This window comes from Salvelinus namaycush, chromosome 13 (assembly GCF_016432855.1).
Source record: "Salvelinus namaycush isolate Seneca chromosome 13, SaNama_1.0, whole genome shotgun sequence".
Lineage (NCBI taxonomy): Eukaryota > Metazoa > Chordata > Actinopteri > Salmoniformes > Salmonidae > Salvelinus > Salvelinus namaycush.
Window position 1 is genome coordinate 12,867,966 of NC_052319.1, and position 20,127 is coordinate 12,888,092.

The 20,127-nt window shown below is 41.6% G+C and overlaps 1 protein-coding gene across 1 annotated transcript in view; it reads left to right on the forward strand.

The window, feature by feature from the left end:
- myo3b (myosin IIIB) overlaps nt 1-20,127 on the forward strand; it is a 103,535-nt gene that overhangs the window by 66,372 nt on the left and 17,036 nt on the right. The window contains exons 27-32 of the mRNA XM_039006333.1: nt 1,305-1,416; nt 1,546-1,708; nt 1,940-2,020; nt 3,547-3,643; nt 5,128-5,167; nt 6,021-6,138. Coding sequence (XP_038862261.1) covers nt 1,305-1,416; nt 1,546-1,708; nt 1,940-2,020; nt 3,547-3,643; nt 5,128-5,167; nt 6,021-6,138 — 611 coding nt within the window. The remainder of the gene's footprint in view (nt 1-1,304; nt 1,417-1,545; nt 1,709-1,939; nt 2,021-3,546; nt 3,644-5,127; nt 5,168-6,020; nt 6,139-20,127) is intronic.

A 20,127-nucleotide genomic window follows, 5' to 3' on the forward strand; every position in this document is an offset into this window, starting at 1 on the left:
AAAAAACAAGGATTTAAACCTTCCTCGACCCATCAAGAATAAAATACATACTCAAACTAGGTCCTTGGGAAAACGTAGGAAACCTACGTTTGATCAATTATCCTTTGAAAAATATTCCAGGCACCTCCAATGGGGTGCTTTAATATGATGTACACTTTAATTAGCTTGGGCTTGTGCTTGTGGCCTGTGTAAAAAGCAGTGGGACGGCTGGTTAGTTTCGCTGCTCTAGGGGAGCTTTTAAAAGATTGTGTGTTTAATTTAGCCGGATTTCAAGCAGGAAACCTTGAATGACCACATGTCGTTCTTCTGCCTGTCCCAATTCTCCGACATTGTTGGTGAGGCTATTTTAGTTTAGGGTTCACTTAGTTTGGTTTTAAAAGTGAGAGTGCATCACCTGACAATCGCCTGTTAACCCTCAGATAGAATGAATGTGTACGTGTAGGTGTGTGTGAGGAGGGGGGAGGGGCTAGATTCTCATTTAGCAGTGTTTAAAGCTACTGTCCTGTTGTGTTACTAGATTGATTTGACCTATCTATTGTTTGGAGTATAGGAAACCATATCCTGACATGTACCTGGCTTTCAGCCTTGCCATTGAATCTATCCCATCCAAGCCAGGCAGAAATAATTCTGACAGACTGAATAGTTAAACTGCACCTTTAGTGCAAAACTGATTTAAATTTGTGCTCTCATATCAAAGAGTCGTCTGATGTTGCGAAGGAGTGTGCTTTGTATTTACCATCAAAGAAAGAACAGGTATCAACAGGAATTAGAATGAAAGGCTGTAGGATGAGGTGGGGGGTGGGGGGGGGTTCAAAGACGATTTTCTTCCATCTCCATTGTTGTTTTTCTTTTCTTTGACCAACACCAGAACACAAGGAATGAACCAGCAGTTTGGGAGCCTTGATGTCCCTGAACAAACAGTTATATCAGCTCTGTCCTATGCGGGTGTTTTATAAACTGTGACAGGCGGGACAGTCAAGGGCCTTAGACAATGAAGTAGAGACATGCACTGGACCTGATTAACACAGATGAGCGTCATCTGTGTGGTGATTGAAATAAGAGCGCATAGTCCATTCAGAAAAGCTCAGACAATAGGCCTCTGTTAGTGACTCATGCCTCAGCGAGCCTCGTTTTCTTTGTGCACTGATCCACGGATGGCGATTGAATTAATTTTGATATAAATATATTTGGAAGTTGTATGAAAGGCACGTTTCTGAACTGTCTGAAAACACGGGAATCACAGCAAAAGAATATGATTACATATGATAAAAGTCAGATATCTTTCCCTCTCCCCGCTTTTATAGGTATTACTACCTTGCTTTCCGGGCTCACCAGATGCCTGACACCAGCAAAGAAAATGCCGTTGCCATACTGGAGCGGGCCAAACTAGAGAACTGGGTCTTAGGGAAAACAAAGGTAAAGTGATGATGATTAGCCAGGGGAAATTATAGTGATTCTTGTTTCAAAACATACGGATGGCATCGCAACTTTGTCCATGGATTGAGGTGCTTCGATGTTAAGCTCCCTGGGTGTACTGTATGTCAGGTGTTCCTGAAGTACTACCATGTGGAGCAGCTGAACCTGCTGCTGAGAGAGCTGATAGCACGGGTGATGGTGATGCAGGCCTACACCAAGGGCTGGCTGGGGGCGAGGCGCTACCGCAGAGAGAAGGAGAAGAGGAACCGTGGGGCCATCGTCATCCAGTCAGGTAGCCATCCACCTGGCCTAATCTGGAGGACTATACTTCATAAAAGAGATTAGTTTGATAACCACAGTGTGACCCATATAGGCCAAAAGAGCAATGCTTCAGAGTAGATAATAAGACCTCTGAGAGTTCATTGCCACCTGGTTGTGTTCTGTTTTGAAGTGGGGTCTCATGTTGTATGTGCCGACTATATTGTTTGACTGAGGTTGATCAGTAGCTTATTTCTCTCTGTAGCCTGGAGGGGCCACACTACCCGGCAGAATTTCAAGCGAACCAGAAAGGAGAGGGAAGACGCGGCTGTTTGCATACAATCAGGTAAAGCATGGCAGATGTGGTTGAATTGTTCTCAGAAGTACTCAACACACAAAATAGGGCACTTCTGAAAATTTCATGTACTTCTATATCCAAATTATGTGCTTTGGAGTTTTTCTTTATATATTTTTAAGAGAAAATGAATAAAGGTCTGAAAACCTTATGGTTTGATGAAATACCTTTTTGATCTCAATAATCAGCCCATGAAACCGTAATAATTAATTAATAATGTATAAGGAAAGGCTTTTGAAAGTTTGGGCAGCATTTGGTCCCCATGATTCAGAAGAACAGTGCATATTGAGATCCTTTTTTTCCTTTCATCTCTTTCCCAGTAAAGGCAAGAGAGGGGGGTTATCCCTTCTGTTTCCTCACAACTTCCTCTGTCAAATTCCCAGTCTATTACACTGCTCTCACATACCAGAAACAAGATGCCTTTTTATACTGTCAACCTTTTCATCTGAAATGTAAATTAATTCGTACTCAGTGTGCCTTGACGAAGATCAAAGTGGGCACATTAACCTTTGCGGGCCTCCCCCACTCCTTTGAGCCTCTCATTGGAGGACAAGGGACGGTGCCAAGAGGGGCAGGGGAGAGGAGGGCTGGGGGGGTGGAGACTTGGCATTGTTTTATGTGGCTCTCCTAAGGGCTGCCCTCATCTGGCACACGGAGCATATCAGTCGCCTGCACACCTTGTGTAAATGTCCTCCATTAAAACCCTTGTAAATAACGCTGTGGAATAGGTAAACAGGTTTTTTGGTGTGAGAAAAGCCCTGCTGTCGGCCCTCGCTCTTTATCTCTTTGTAGAACTCCACATTGACGTGTTTGTGTGTGGGCGGGCGGGCTGAGGAGAAGGCCAAACCTGACATAAGTGGGGCCTCAGCCCCCCGACGGAACACTCCAACACGCTCACATTGTGTGTTCACTGCAGCTTATAGCCTTTGAGGTGGGCCGCATTTGCATTTTTTAAATAAACAGATGCCTTTCAAATGTATGAGTCTGGTGGCTCCTCAGATCTCAGCAGGACCTGGGGGGCATGCTAACCATCGATCAGATTAGACCATGGAAAATAGAGCTGCTCAACAATGTACTCCCAACATTCTTTTTCACTGTGTGTAATTTTACAACTAAAACACAAAGCCCTTTGACTGAATAGCGTGGCATGCTCTGTTTAGTGCCATCCATTAGGGTCCCCTTTTGTCATCACATATTGTTTTGAAAGTGAATCCCTCCTTTTTGGATTGATGGAAAAATGGATGCACTTTTGTACCACTAACTGGTATAATTTTTTACACTTGGATAACATCTTTGTTTACTAAATTGTAAGATACAAGGCTTTGTTAGTTGCCAGTCAGTAATTGCCCAAGCCACACTAATGAGTGTTCTTTAAACTATTCCAAATAACATCTTGTGTCCTTTTTCTTTGTCTTATCAAGTTTAAGTTGTGCAGTTAAGCATAGCTTAATACGCTGAAATTAATTTAAATCCCAGATAATAATGCATTGATGGTAGTCATATTACTGTATCCACAGCATACAGGGGCCACCGAGTGCGTAAAGACCATGGAATCCAGAGGCACAGATCTCACCCAGGGGCAGGAGGACACACTGACAGGAACGAGTATTTTGGGTCAGTTTCTTCATCCCTTTACCAGTGTTATATTTGATCTAAAACAGTTAGCTATGTTTTTGTCAGTGTGTGATTGTGTTGATGTATCCATTAGGCCCTAATGATAAGGATGCTCCAAAGTCTAGCCACAGACAGCAGGGTTCAGCTATCTCCATAGGGATGATATTCTGTGTTTCTGTATGTTTGTTTGTGGTTTACTGTAGTTTTTTAGTGTTAAGTGTCTCTGAAGGCCATTAGATCTGAGCCTGGTGTGCACCCCTGCCAAGCTCGTTCTCAAGTTGTTACAGAAGGACCTCCGGTAGAGACCACAGTCATGGGGCAAAGGGGTTTGCATACCAGTCACTCAACTTGAGCTCTACTACGCAGACCTCTTTCCTCCCCTCGTTAATGTACTGTTGTTTCAACCACTAGAGGAAGCTCCTCCTATTGCACCACCTCTCCTTTTTATAAATGTAATAAATAACTTTCCACCAAGATAGTGCACTTGTCTGACCGCAAACGGGGCTGGGCTCTGAGCTGGTCTCCAGATGTAAGAGCTGAACGCAGTTTGTGTTTACTCAGCGTATGGGCAGGCCAGTCATTAAGGAAGTATGTGTGAAGCAGGAGAGCAGCAGCTGAACAGCAGTACACATGGTGTCTGGCCAGTCCTGCTCACAAGTCCAACCGAGCTGACTGTCGCACCACTCTCCTTCAACACTTGTTCTTTCATTCAAGACCACTATTGATTCTCTCTTATTTGGAATATTATTGGTTTATTCCATCATCTTCAAATGTTAAGGGTATTATATATATATTTTTCAAGAAAGTAAATACATAGGCAGTACTTGGGTTTGGAAGTATATTGCCAACTGATGCACAGATCCCCCATTTTGTTGGAGAAGCTGAAATCTTTATTCATTTCTGCTTTTATTGAATTTGTCGGTCAAGGGCGGCAATGCATCTCTCCAGACTCAAAGACTAGATTTCCACATCTGAAAATGTTATGCTTGTTGTATACCCGGGCTGAGAAGTTTTTCTTCTGGGAATTTTTTCTCCGTGTTTACAATCATATTCCTTGGTGAGAAAACTTCAAACCTCAACTTAACAATTCTGTTTAATCAGTGTTGGAATCACTCCATATAGATTTATTTTGACGAGATCTGGCCCATTTTCCCCTTTTTAAGATCTGTGGGCTCTTACCTACACGCTGTTACTTTCCCCTTTTATATCACTCAGTGCCTTGCACACTGTCTACGTTTGTGTCTATCTCCAAAGGTTTCTATTGCATCACACTGCCCAACCTGAATAATATTCCCCAGCTCTGTTCTGTTGCTCTACTGTGTGTTCAGTCGTGTGTCTATATGTCATATGAAAGAGAGACAAGATGAAGGATGGTAAATCTTACGTAATAGTTTGTATATCATTATCTATGTTGTACCATGTGAAATCTATTGTGATAGGTGGTTTAGGATCAGTCCTCTAAACTCTCTTTTTCACCTTTGTAGGTATGATGGCAGAAACACTTCCAATGATCACAGAGAGAAGGTAAGTTTTTATCAGAGAAATGAATATTTTAGCATAATACTGTACTTCTACAAAGCCCCTTGAACATAGATTATTCATTAGTTTTTTGAGTCCTTGAGACAAAAGACTTCTCTTGCTCCAAACTCCATCTCAATAGAGAGACAGGGTGGTACAGGAATGGGAGAATCAAAAGGCTGGAAATTCGCGGCTGAGAATAAATGCTCGCTGTTCCCGGAGGTGATTTGTCTTTGCGCTTCTCTTTCTACAGATGTTAGACCCCTTTTTGGTAAAGACCTGAGGTTCTTTGGTAGCACTTTGATATCCTGCTCGAATTCAATATGTGAAATAGAAGAGCCACTCCGTGACTAGGAGCACATCACAGTCTTTGAAGTCTGATCCAATTTTTGCTGCTCACCATTTGATGTTGAAAGGATGAAATGAGGAAAACGCAGTAACTCTGCTGAGCATATGTAAGATTTAAAAAGCAAAATCCTTTGGAGGATGTACTTAGAAATGTTAAGCAGATTAATACTTTCCTATAGCTCTTTTATTCAAAGGTAATTTCTTTATATGAGAGGTCTGTCTGTGTTGTTATTTTCAACCTCACAATTAAGTCAGTGTGCTGCTATTTGCAGGGAGGTAGGGGTAATAGCGGGGCCTATGCGACTGCATTAGCATGTGATTAACATTGCAAAACACTTTCATGGGTTGTGTCTGCCAAAACAGTAAATTAAAAATAAATGAATTTGAATCCAGTATGACTAAGAAACAATAATAAATAGGCGGCCTGCTTTTACTTGTGTCTTTCTGTCTGTGTATTTTGTGTTTCCATTGACAGTACTCTTCTGGCTGTGTTTATGCTTCTTCTTTAAAGGTTGCTCCCGACCGCCATGATAAACAACTGAGAAATGACAGCAGAGACAAAGTCAGAGAAGACACAGTGAAGCCTTGCAGGGAGACAGGCAGCCTACGAGACACACAGTGTAAACAAGGTAAGCCCGAGCACAGAGCTGAAGGGTGCAGGTAATTACGTAAGGAGACAGGAGACAGGAGAAATCCAGCTTTAATTGATAAAGTGCCATTTTTAATTCAGGAACCCTTTCATCCCTACCAATCCTTCCTGCCTTTTTTTGTTGACAACAAAGGGAGAAAGTATTATGAGTGATATTTATATGGTATTTTAACCTGGGTCAACTGGTCATAAACGACGTCTCATCGCAGGGGTTTTAGAAGTGGAGCTATAGCACTTCAAAGCCTCATTCTCCTACACGCCAAGCCCTTTGCTAAAGATCTCATCAATGGCGCTAATAGACACCCATCGTAACGGTGACAAGAAAATACACAAACCCTGATTTGTTGAACATATGTTTGGTTTGCTCTTTGCCCAAGGCGCTGAATTCCATTAATTCATGCTGCCTGGGAGGCTGAGTGGGTGGTTGAGAAGGGGGCTGCTGATTACGGCCGTCACCCAGCCCACCACTAGCCTGCCTGGGTAATGGGGGCCCGGCCCTTCATTAATGTTATTACGAGACTGAGGTAAGAGACGGAGGTGGAATACCGTTTAGCTGCACGACCGGGAGATTACGTGGATTAGACATGATAATATAACACAGACAGGGCTCTCCAGCGGGCGCGGGATTAGTGTCAGCATGCCACAGCAGGTCTGGGTTAGATAGCAGCTAATTCGGTAATGCTGGATACAGGTGACCCCCGCTCTGAAGCATCACTGCCGCTGACAAGGGACTGCTTTTAAGAATTTATGATGTGTGAATATGAAGGGAAATGCTGGAAGGAATAGCAGTTTGAGTTTAATTTCATTCATTGAAATATGCATTTAAAGTGTTTCCCCCACTGTAGTTCCCTGGTTTATACTAGCAAAAATAATTAAGCAGTTATGCCATTATAAATTGGGAAAATATTCATTATAACTAGCTAGGTCCATTAATGAGGTTTGAAACTCCCTTCTCCTGAGAGCAGGGTAGCTGGTTTCGGGGCAAAATGCTAAATGCTGTGATAAAAACATTTTCATTTTCCGTAAGCCATGGGCTTTCATAATGCTTCACTTGTGTTGTGTGTAGAGGTCACATAGACTTTCAGGTATTCATCATCTCTTTCCTCCACGTTTATATTCTGAGGTCTGCTTATGGCTCAAGTTGCTTTCAGGAAAGCATATTTGAATACGTTGAGGGAGGCCACGGGCTCAGGCACCCAGGGTACACTTTGATCCCTGCAGATCTGAGGCCTTTTTTATCCTGAGGTTGAGCGAGTCATGGAAGCCTGGCCCTGCCAGATGTTTGGAGACCAGGCTTCTTCCTGTGTCTCATCCTGCCGACGCCCCTGGTGAACACTTATATTCTGGGGCTGAGGTGAACCTGGAGTGTTTCAGGACACCAACAGAGAAAGTTGAAAATTAGCCCAGGAAATTCAAATCCGCTTTGCGTTTGGCCAAAAGAGCTGTGGCACGACCCGGCACCTCTCTGCGTTTGATGGACGCTAAGTCCCTTCTAAGTAATTTGACTGAGCTCAGCTGTGGTGTGTGGTCCAGGACAGCCCCATTTGTGAAAGCAAGACAGGGGAGATTACCCTTAGTTTCAAAGATGTCTGTTTCAGTGTATGTTTAACACAGGGCTAAGGGACTATCCTCCAGCTTTAGCCAGATACCTGCAGTGCTGTCTTTGTGGAAGGAAGAAGGAAAGAGAGAATTAAAGCACTCCACAGACGCAGCCCTTCTTTACATCCCACTGGGCACAAACTGGTTGAATCAACGTTGTTTCAATGTAATATGTCAACGTATTGTAATATGGAATCTATGTGGAAAATACATTGGATTGCAGAAAGTCATCACCATTATGTCATTATGGTAAAAAAACAATTCTACATAGACAAAACTTGTATATAATATGTTGAATTTGTACCTTTGAAACAATGTCAGATCTTCAATGTTATATCCACTATCAGAAGAAAAAAACAGTAGACTGGGCAGCACATCCTACTGGAGAGTTGATTTATTTATAGCAGGGATGGGCAACTTTGATGGGGGTGGGGGCAACTAAAAATCTGAACTCATCATGAGGGGCTGCAGTGACTTGCGGGCCTGCGTACCCACATCCATACCCACACATGCTGTTAGAACCCGTCCTAGTCTTTTGGGTGAAATTTTGTTGTGGAAACCCCTTGCGAGCAAAACATTTTAGCAGCCCCCCTCTTGACAGTGGAGACATTCCTGCAATTCTACACATTTTACCATGGGGTGTAGAGAATAATAGTAATAATTTCATGTAATTCTACTCATTTTGCCATGGCATGGAGAGAAAATTTTGCAGTTTTTACAGTGTATTTCCTGCAATTCTACAGATTTTGCAATAGGGTGGAAATTTTTTGGGGAAGTTTTTAATATACAGTGGGGAGAACAAGTATTTGATACACTGCCGATTTTGCAGGTTTTCCTACTTACAAAGCATATAGAGGTCTGTAATTTTTATCATAGGTACACTTCAACTGTGAGAGACGGAATCTAAAACAGAAATCCAGAAAATCACATTGTATGATTTTTAAGTAATTAATTTGCATTTTAATTGCTCTGAGGACGCAGCTAGTGATGCCATCTGTGCCTGTAGCTTTGCAAGGGTTAAAAAGCTTAAATATCTTACTCACGTCAGCCACGCAGAACGAGAGCTCACAGTCTAGCGAAGTGGTGGTGGCCCACGTCGGCGGCACTGTGTTTTCCTCTAAGTGAGTGAAGATGGTGTTTAGCTTGTCCGGGAGCAAGACGTCGGTGTCCGCATCGTGGCTTCTTTTCCCTTTATAATCCGTGATTGTTTGGAGTCCCTGCCACATACGTCTCGTGTCTGAGCCTTTGAATTGCCGCTACACTTCGTCTCTGTACTAACATTTTGCCTGTTTGATTGCCTATGAAGGGTATAACTGGACTGTTTCTACTCCGTATTCCCAGTCATCTTGCCGTGGTTAAATGTGGTGGTTTGTGCTTTCAGTTTTGCGCAAATGCTGCCATCTATCCACGATATTTGGTTTGGATAGGTTTTAATTGTCACAGTGGGAACAACATCCCCTATACACTTCATGATGAACTCAGTCAGTGTATACGTCAATGTTATTCTCAGAGGTAACCCGGAACATATCCTAGTCCACGTGATCAAAACAATCTTGAAGCATGGATTCCGATTGGTCAAACCAGCATTGAACAGTCGTTACCAAGGGTACTTCCTGTTTGAGTTTCTGCCTATAGAAAAGGAGGAGCGGGATAGAGGCGTGATCTGATTTGCTGAAGGGAGGGCAAGGGAGGGCCTTGTAGCCGTCCCGGAAGGGAGAGTAGCAATAGTCGTGAGTTTTTGAAGCGCGAGTGGCGCAGGCCACTCGTTGATACTTGTTGTTAAAAGTTTGGTAGAGTTTTACTAAGATTTGCTTTATTAAAGTCCCCAGCTTGTGGCCTCAGGATATGTGGTTTCCAGTTTGCACAAAGTTCAGTGTAGTTCCTTTGGAGTTGTCGTGGTATCGGTTTGAGGGGGAATATACATGGCTGTGATGAGGACCAAAGGGAATTCTCTCGGGAGGTAATGCGGTCGGCATTTGATTTTGAGATATTCTAGGTTGAGTTAACAAAAGGGCTTGAGTTCCTATATGTTACCACAATCACACCATGAGTAGTTAATCATCAAACATACACCTCCGCCTTTCTTTTCCTGGAAAGTTCTTTATTCCTGTCTGTGCGATGTACTGAGAAACCAGCTGGCTGTATGTATGGGTACAGTATATCCGGAGAGAGGCATCATTTTCGTGAAACAGAGTATGTTACAGTCTCTGTCTCCCTGGTAGGAGATTCTCGGCTTGATCACGTCTACTTTATTTTCCAGTGACTGAACGTAAGTCGCCCTGTAAAGTTCATCAGAAATTATTTAATCTGTAGCCTAATAAACTGCATGGTTTCCCGAGTCGTAGTGGGAGGACCACACAACATATCACCAAGTTTACTTCCTCATGATGGTTATTATATCAATATTTGTGCAAAGGGGTTTCCACTAACATTTCTCTCATTATTAATTTTAACGACACAAAAGATCACACCATGTCGAACGAACAAATTATCTGTCAGCATTAACACCATTTTTTAAAACCTTTATTTAACTAGGCAGGTCAGTTAAGAACAAATTCTTATTTTCAATGACAGCCTAGGAACAGTGCCTTGTTCAGGGGCAGATCGACAGATTTTTACCTTGTCAGCTCGGGGATTCGATCTTGCAACATTTCGGTTACTAAACCAACGCTCTAACCACTAGGCTACCTGCCGCCCCAAAATGCATACAATTTAACCGCAACTTCCTGTTTCCATCCCAGCTGGCGTAATTAGTTTTTATACATTATGACTTTACTCATAGAAACTGGATGGAAACGTGGTTAGTGACTGACATAACAAGAAAAACCGCTGAAGCACAACCAAATTTTGAAATTGCACCTTGTGTATTCTACTATTCTAACTCTCAGCATTAAGTAGAGACCCCTATCTGAGTTAACCCCCCCTGTTGTCAACCTAACACAAATCGAAATGACTTTTGTAATGAGGCTATTTTACAAACTAATGTAACAGTTTTTATTCAACCTTAAAATGAGTAACTCATCCATGGCCACATTTTGAGGTTACTGTAACTATAAAAGTATTATTATGTAATCAAGTGTGCATGTTCAGCATAGCATGCAAAGGTCGCAGGTCTGTGGCGATCTTCACAGAACTTCAAACAGCACTTTTAATGTAATCTCAACTACAATCCTGGTAATTTGGTTGTGCTATTAGATGAAATACAGTGATAACACATTAAGTTGTTGTATAAATATAAAATATCTGACATTGTATTCCCATTTGAACTTTGTTGTGCTTTTAAATGGTTGAAAGTGCAGTGATAACACATTGGGAACTCAACAAACTTCTGACTGTCTTTCTGAGTGGGTGAAGAAAGGTTGAAATCTCATCGATCAACGTCTCAACCAAAAATTACCCACATTTCCATGATGAAATGATGTGGTTTGTGTCAAAGCTTGACACACAAAAGTGTCAACCTTTGATTTGCAGCATTTTGTCACCAAAAAAGTTCAGTGAGGTGCATCCACCAAACATTCATGTAAACAGAACACTTACAGTATGTAACTTCTCTCCCTGTCTCACTAGCCTGAATATTAATACAATATGAATAATAATTCAAAATGAGTCAAGCAGACGAAGGCTCTGCGAGCAATGCGGCGATATGATCAGAGTGCTGTTTACGCTCCTCAGTGTGGTAAACAGGCTGGTGCCGAGGATCAGTCAGAGGCTGACTTTATGGTTTATGAAAGCTGAGCTACTTATGTTAACAGGCTTTTTGAAGATTATAGTCCTGGTAAACATACATGTCAGAAGTGAAACAGTGATAAAGAGGAGTCACAACACAGAGACCAATTACCGCTGCGTCTAGAAAGACACTTAACCTGGTCTTTTGATGAGTAGGGAAGAAAAAGGAAAGGAAAAGAGGAAGGCTCAGTACCTTCGAGGTTATTGTTCTGTACCTCGACTCTACAGATGTAGCATCTTAATTTGAGCCAGTTTGCTACAGCAGGAAAATAATCCTGCAACAACAGAAAATGTGAATTATTATGTGAATTATAATTAATGGAAATTTTTTGTAGGGGTTGATACATTTTTTGTTAGGGCAAACCAAGTCCGACATTTTAATGTGGAAATTACAAACTTTAGAAGCCTTTTTAAACCTTGAATATACTACAAGTTTGCATTTCCTGCAGTGCAGGAAAATTCTCAGCAACAAAATAATGAAGATCCTACATCTGTATAGGGTGTACTAGTCTAGTCATTGTGCCTTGATTTGGTTGGCACCCTGAGCTGTGCTGCAGCTGTGAGTGGTCAATGGGAACACGGCATTAGGACATGGAATTACCCAGTTGCAATGTTCTAAAACCCACGTTTACTGATCCATCCCACTTTCCTACCGTCCAACTTGCTCATTACCAGCAACTCTGACACCACTTACCACATGTCCTCCCACTAGCTGAGCAACCTACTCCCCCAGTCCAGCCCCTACCCTCACCAACACCACCATATCAACATACATCTGCAAGACAAATGATCCACCCTCTCCGTGTTCCTCAGACAAATACTCTCCCTCCCTCTCTCACTGTCTCTCAACCTTTTTGATTTATCTGTCTGTCTCCACCCATCATAGAGGCTGAAATTACAGGTGCGTCGCAGAGGTAGCTGAAATTTGGAGTGGATAGGAAGACTCAACTTAACGGAAGGAGGACTCTTGTCTGCCACTACCTACCATAATCCTCTTAATGTCAGTGAGAGTAGTTAACAGGATGTACTTCCAAACTACTCATCATCACAATTTCTACAGAATAATCTTTTCAAACGTACCTGTAGTATATGAAGGTATAAGATTATATTGTAACTTTTCTTTTAGTATCGTACAAGTGGTTTGGGTTATTTGGAACGTTTTGTAATGCCAGAACTTTTAAAGGCCCCGTGCAGTCAAAAAAATCCTGTGTTTTATGTATATCTCCACACTATGAGGTTGGATTAATACTGTATAATAATACTAATGCCCTTTTAGTGTAAAAGCTGTTTGAAAAGACCGCCTGAAATGTCAGCCTGTTTTGGTGGGATGGAGTTTTGGCCTGCCTGGTGACATCATCAGGCGGTAAATTCAACAATAGACCAAAAGAAAGAGAGTTCCAAACCTCTCTGCCAGTAACAGCTAGTTTTCACTTTTCCCCTCCCAACTCAGACCTTGTCCCAGATAGTCCTAGCAAAATTCTTGCTGGAGAAATTGCTCTTTGCTAAGAAGCTATTTATATTTTACGATTTTGATTTGAAAACAGTCACAGAAAGGTGCATAATTGTTACCCAGAAATTATTTGATATTGAAGATATCCCGTTTAAGATATCCCATTTTTTTAAGTTGTTGTCCTTTAGTTGTTGATCTTTAGAAGTGGTTATAAGAATGTATATTATCCATCACAGTACATTTCAGTTGCTTGGTTCACTTGTAGGATGTTTTCTCAATGACTGCCCGACTTCCCCTGTGCAACATACCAACATGTACTCACTGCTCAATCTGGAAGGCTGTAATGATACATTATACAGAGGTCTGACAAATTATTGACTTCCAAAAAACTGTGGGATTTTCCCAGCACATGAAGATTTGTTCAGAAGTCAAGCCCCAAATCTGCCATCAGTGGAAATGATTGATTTCAGTGTGAAAAATTGAAAATTGGTTGTAAGTAATAACATCCTCTGCCTGCATTAGTTAAAAACAGATGCAGGAAATGCCCTTTGGACCATTATCTGGAAAACCTTGTGATTTTCCTAGTGTGCCTTATAATTCAAAGCACATGGTTTACCAAATTAAGACATTGGTAATAAATCACAATAGTCCTGAAAAGCTCTCGAACTCCTATTGAAGTTTGACTAGAGTTAGCTATCTATTCAGGGACTTTCTGTTAGCAATAAACAGTGTGTGTGTGCGCGCGTGCGTGCGTGCATGTGAGGGTTTGTGAGGGAAAAAGAGAGGTATGGGCTCCACATGTCTTATTTAGACATCAAAGGACTCCACTGATGATTTTTCATTATAATCCATGCCTTTTGGTGCTTCGGCTCCCTCCATCTGAATAAACAAAGCCCAAGTGGATAACTGGGGTCTGGGAGAAGTCAGGTGATCACAGCACATGATTCAGGAAGTAAATCGATACATCTCTTTAATTTATTCGGCTAAAATCCCATTTAGCAGCTCTTCGATGTTGTTTCTGAGGAGCATTCTGATTTTCAAGGGATTTAATACTGGTATTTAGACATGTATTATGAATCATCTGAACCTCTTTGAAAATGAAAGAAAGTACCTATCTAAAAAATTATTTTTATCTGGAGAAGCAAGCATGTAGAAAATGTAAGTCTGTTGCAAACTCTGCTGGAATTTTTTAATCTTCTGTATTCTCTGATCATTATTCCTCACCGCAAACATCAGATGGTGCCCACTATTATCATATAGCAAGCCTAGTGTGAGCCACTGTCTGACCTCTTCCCAGACCTACCTGGGTCCAAAATGCTCTCGTGCCAGAAGCCCGTTTGGCAGCCTCAGTGTCTGTAAGATATCTGCGGCAACAACATTCCTCTGGGGCTGGCCTGGATCAAATGGCAGTGATTTCCCAAACAGGCGGAGATGGGAAGCCTGACCCTTTCTCTGATCTGCTACACGCTTTAATCGCTGCGGGTCATGCTGGATAAATGGGGATGTTGGAACTGAGAGTTGTGTTTCTGACTCCTAGACTGCACAGACACACAGGGATCCAGCTGTATATCAGAGCAGCCAAGTTACAATCATTCACTCAGGATGGAGGGTCTAATGTGAATATAGAAAACATCTCACCTCAGACCCCAAACATAAATCTCCTCCATTCAGTCGTGTAGTGCTGTGATGAATCGTTGCTTTGCCATGAACATCTGATGTCCTTAGTTTGTTTGTTTTAAAGGAAAGGGCCATGCCTGACTGAACAGACCTTGTGAAATAACAAGATTGCATGTCAGCTAACTAGCTATCTCTAGCATGACTACTCTTAGTTTTTAAAATTTTCTTAACAACATATTTTGTTCCAGTGATTAACAGTTCGTGCTGCTATATAGTTACATTATTCTGCAGTATGATTACATTATGAAACTTTGTTCAAGGACGTCATTATTCTTGATTGAGTGCTTTGATGCTGTTTCAGGGGAATTAGAAATTTGCTTATCAAACCCATTTCAGACATCATTAAAATAACATATTTTTTGTAAAAACCTAAGGTGCATAATACACAAAACCGCAATCCCTACACCAATAGTGCCATGCTCCAACCAGCTGAGCTAATGGTTGTTTAGATACATTTCAGAATGGTATTTGCACAGGAGGTTGACTAGTACGCCTACTACACATTCAGAATCAAACCATGAAGGAAACAGTGTCCTAAGGGCATTTTGTCAATTCCCGGCTGCCAATTGCTAATCTAAATGTATTCGACACCTCAAGTTAGAATTATATGACAAACAGTATAAGTCAAAAGTAGCATAGGGTTCTCTTTCAGTTATTAATTTCGATATCTCAGATGTGAGGGTTCGCTAGGACGGCCTACTCTCTTGGAAGTACCTTTCAAAAGCGTCTGTTGGAGACAGACAGGTAGAGTGGAGAATGAGGTGAGACCCTCACTTCCATAAAAGGAGCCACTCTCTCTCCCTCTGGTTATTCTCACTTCTCTTCCTCATATCGACTGAATACCTGTTTGCCTTCTTATCTGCTCACAAGTAAACCGTGAAGGATATCGCTGCTGAGCGTAGGTCTTCAGACCCTGTTGAGAGGTTGAGTACTAACGGGAAGGTTTTTGTTTTCGAGTAGAAATTCCTTTTCTACTTTTCAGTCTCCATTGGTAGTTGGCGTCATTGCTAGCTATTGGGACTGGGTTAGCCCACGCTGCAAGGCTTAGGTTAACTTGGCTAGTATCTAATGTTAATGGCGTACCAAACTAGCTAGTTAGGTGCCTTGCAGCTAACAGCTAGCAATATTGAGCAACAAATAACGCTATAGCCACGAGGCTAGCTAGCAGCTACCTCGTGGCGAAGGTGTGCCGTGGCTAGCTCAGTGCTGGCTGAAAGAAACCGTGTGACCGAGCTAGCCTTCAGCCATGAAAGCTGAGAGAATCATTCTAGTTAACACAACCTTGACTTTTTCCACATTTTGTTGTGTTACAGCCTGAATTTCAAATTGATTGTATTTCTTTTTTTTTGTCGCTGGCCTACATAATACTCCATAATATCAAAATGGAATTATGTTTTCAGACATTTTTACAATAAAATATGAAAAGCTGTAATGTCTTGAGTCAATAAGTATCCAAACCCGTTTGTTATGCATCCTAAATAAGTTCAGCAGTAGAAATGTGCTTAAAAAGTTGCATAATAAGTTGCATGGACTCACTCTGTGTGCAATGTGGTGGCATATTTCTGCTTTACCAATGAGGAGAGTTACAAACTTCACACACCAGTCAGAGTTATACTTAAATTACATATTTTTTAATAAGAGCTTTGCAATAGCCTTTTTGACTTTCAATGATGCGCTATCTCTAATGAACCCTTGAAAAAGTACCTTTTTAGGCTCTTTAGGTTTTATCACCCAAAGACATCGTAAATCTTCTCTGTCAGTGCACACACACACACAATAGTTAACAGAATATTCTATTCTGTCGAATAAAACAACCATTATAATGCAATACAAGCATTATAACATAATCTTGCAATTTTCCACGACAGTAATAATAGTGTTAAACAATTTTTTTATGACTACCTCATCTCTGTTTTCCAATGCCTCGCAAAGAAGAGCACCTATTGGTAGATGGGTAAAAATTAAAAATCAAGCAGACACTGAATATCCCTTTGAGCATGGGGAAGTTATTAATTACACTTTGGATTGTGTATCAACACACCCAGTCACTACAAAATACAGGGTTCTTCCCAATTCAGTTGTCGGAGAAGAAGGAAACTGCTCAGGGATTTCACCATGAGGCCATTGGTGACTTTAAAACAGTTACGGAGTTTAATGGCAGTGATAGGAGAGAACTGAGGATAGATCAACATTGTATTTACTCCACAATACTAACCTAATTGACAGAGTGAAAAGAATGAAGCCTGTACAGAATAGACTCACAGTTGTAATCGCTGCCGAAGGTGATTCTAACATGTATTGACTCAGGGGTGTGAATAAATGTATGTAAATTAGAATTTCTGTATTTATTTTTCAATACATTTGCAAAAAAACATTGTTTGCACTTTGTCATTATGGTGTATTGTGTGTAGATTGGTGAGAGAAAACCCCCAGTTTTTATCCATTTTGAATTCAGGCTGTAACACAACAGAACCTGCAATAAGTCAAGGAGTATGAATACTTTCTGAAGGCACTGTAGGTTCAACTAGACGAGAGAACAGAGCTAGCAATGCTATCGTGTTGCTGGTAGGGTATGCTAGTGAGGTTGGCTTGCTTAGAGGCAAGGCTCCTAACTAGCTAGCTTGGTACGCCATTTATATAAGATACTATTTGCTAGCCACAAGCCGCAGGGCTTCTAACTTGCTAGCCTACGCCGTCTACACGTTGTTCTTGCAACAAGCATTGCTCGGTCCCCTAACAAGCCTTGTCCCTCGCAATGGCGACTGCTATCCCGCCCCGGGACAAGCCTAGCACTTGAACCCCCACGTTCTTGTGCTTGCGGCTCCATGATTGCTGGGAAAGATGCCCACCCTCTATGCATCAATTGTTTGGCTAATGAACATGCCCAGAAGGCTCTCGAGTCCTGTGATCACTGCAGACTGCTATCCCTCCTAGGTCGGCCAACCTAGGGCGCAGCCCTGGCAGCTGAGGATGGTGTCCAGGGCCAACGACTCTCTGCCTTACCCTCTCTCTTCGGGTTTAATGGTCGCTACTCCTTCCCCTCTGAGTTTTGCAGCAGTGGCAAGGCAGAGCTGCATTAAGACAAAACCCTATTATCTGTGCAGCAGCTCACTTTTGTGACCCTACTCACATGAAAAAATGGAGGACACACTTTTTTTTCCCCCTGAGGCTCTCTCCCCCCCCGCCACCTTCTGAGGTTTTCAGCCAGGGACAGAAGTCAGCGTGTCAGCTTTCCCTCCAGCATCACGACACACGGAGCAGGACAGAAATCTGTCTCACCATCCACTGTGGCACTGTTTTCCCCGTGCCTATGACCTTTTGCCTCTGACTGATATGGCGCAAGCTATCACAGTCAAGCCAGTTATGGTATGCTGTGCTCCGTCAAAGGATGCCCGCTACTTTGTACAAGACAGGGAAACCCTAACCATTCTGCTGCCCCATTCTATGATTGGACAGAATTCCAGTGTTCACTTGAAAACCCCCTCAGCCCTTTTTAGTACTCTGAGCAGTGATGTAAAGTACTTAAGTAAAAATAATTTAAAGTACTACTTAGGTAGTCTTTTGGGGTATCTGTATTTTACTTTACTATATATATATTTGACTACTTTTACTTTTACTTCACTGCATTCCTAAAGAAAAAATGTACTTTTTACTCCATACATTTTCCTTGACACCCACATTTTGAATGCTTAGCAGGAAAGGAAAATCGTCCATTTCACACACTTATCAATTGAACATCCCTGGTCATCTCTACTGCCTCTGATCTGGCAGACTCACTATCCCCCAAAAATGTAAAATAATAATAATCGTGCAGTCTGGTTTGCTTAATATAAGGAATTTGAAATTATTTATACTTTTACTTTTGATACTTAAGTATATTTTAGCAATTACATTTACTTTTGATACCTACAGTATATTTAAAGCCAAATACTTTTAGACTTTTACTCAAGTAGTATTTTACTGGGTGACTTTCACTTTTACTTTAGTCATTTTCTGTTAATTAAGGTATCTTTGCTTTTAGTCAAGTATGACAATTGGGTACTTTTTCCACCACGGATTCTGAGGGGCGTTTTTTTCCTCTGCTTGGCAAAGACTACTTGGCTCTGTTATGAAGAACACTCTCCATTGAGCTAGAGATCAGTCAGTGTAGTAATTCCTTACTTTACTGTCTGGATGAAAAGGGTACTCCCGAGGCCACAAAGCTTCGGCTTTCCTCGTCCTTTTTTTTACTGCGATTGGTTCACGGAACCGGGCCACTGCTTGCTCTGCCTCCCCATCTTAGGGGAGTGAGTAGCTGGCTAACAACTCTTGACCACCCATGGAGCAGGGCCAAGACATACCAGTTTTGTAGCTGTCCTACTGCCCAGTATAAGGAATATAAGGAATACTGCGCTGCCGGTGTTTCCTTCTTCCTCTGGCTATATTACCTGACATCTTCCTTCATGGTGCTGGCTGCTCTGTTCTGAGAGAGAGAGCTTCCCGCATCTATCCAGACTAGGGTTACAAAGGTTCAGAAACTTTCCAGGAAAGTTTCCATGGGAAGTTAAGCCCTGGAATTTGGGGAATTTTGCTTAAATTCATCAAAAAAGTTAGCTTATAAGAGTGAACCTTTTTTTGTGGGATACATATAATGCAATTCTAGGTATTGTAGCATATTTTGGTTAAACTATCCCCAATTCAATGGAATTGCAACCCTCTACATGCACAGTGCATTCTTCCATCACATGTGCAGTGCACTCTTCCATCACTCTTCCATCACAGCTGATTCTCAAGATCTTGCACACTAATGAGATGCTATTGAGCCCACACAACTACACTGTCTGAGCCAAGGACTACATGCTTTCTGGTAAGTTTTGATTACAGTACTGGGTGGGGTGAATATATTTTATATGACATACATGATTTTTTGTTTACTAGTAAATAGCAGCCTACAGCAAAGTGTGTTTAAATAATTGTAACTTGTTAACAATTTCTGCTAGTTAGTTTTTGCTACCATGTGGGTTTTAGCTTTCTTGAGCCTGCAAACTGAGGAGTGTTAATTCACCTGTTTCCATACATGTTTCATTTTTTTTTTTTATTCTTACAAAGGAGTTGTTTAATCTAACTGCTTAACTATTTATCTGTACGTGGAATTGCATTTGTTTGTTATTTTACTAATTTTGTTCTAGTCTTTACAGGAAAATGCCACGGGCGCTATCTGATGTGTGGAGACATTTCACGGCAGCTAATGTAGAAGGAAAAGCTGTGTACATTTGCAAATACTGTGCCAAATCATATGTGAAGAATGCAACAAAGATGCAGAATCATCTGGCCAAGTGCATAATGTTCCCTCAGCGCTCACAACAAGCAACCTCTGACAAAAGTCCCTCTACTTCTATTTGAGGTGAAAGTGATGAATGAGATACCTTATCGATAGCAACAGCTCATGGTCCCCCTGAAATCCGATTTTTTTTTACTCAATGGAGGAACGCAGTCAGAGAAATGCTGATGAATGTCTTGCTCTAGCTGTGTATGCAA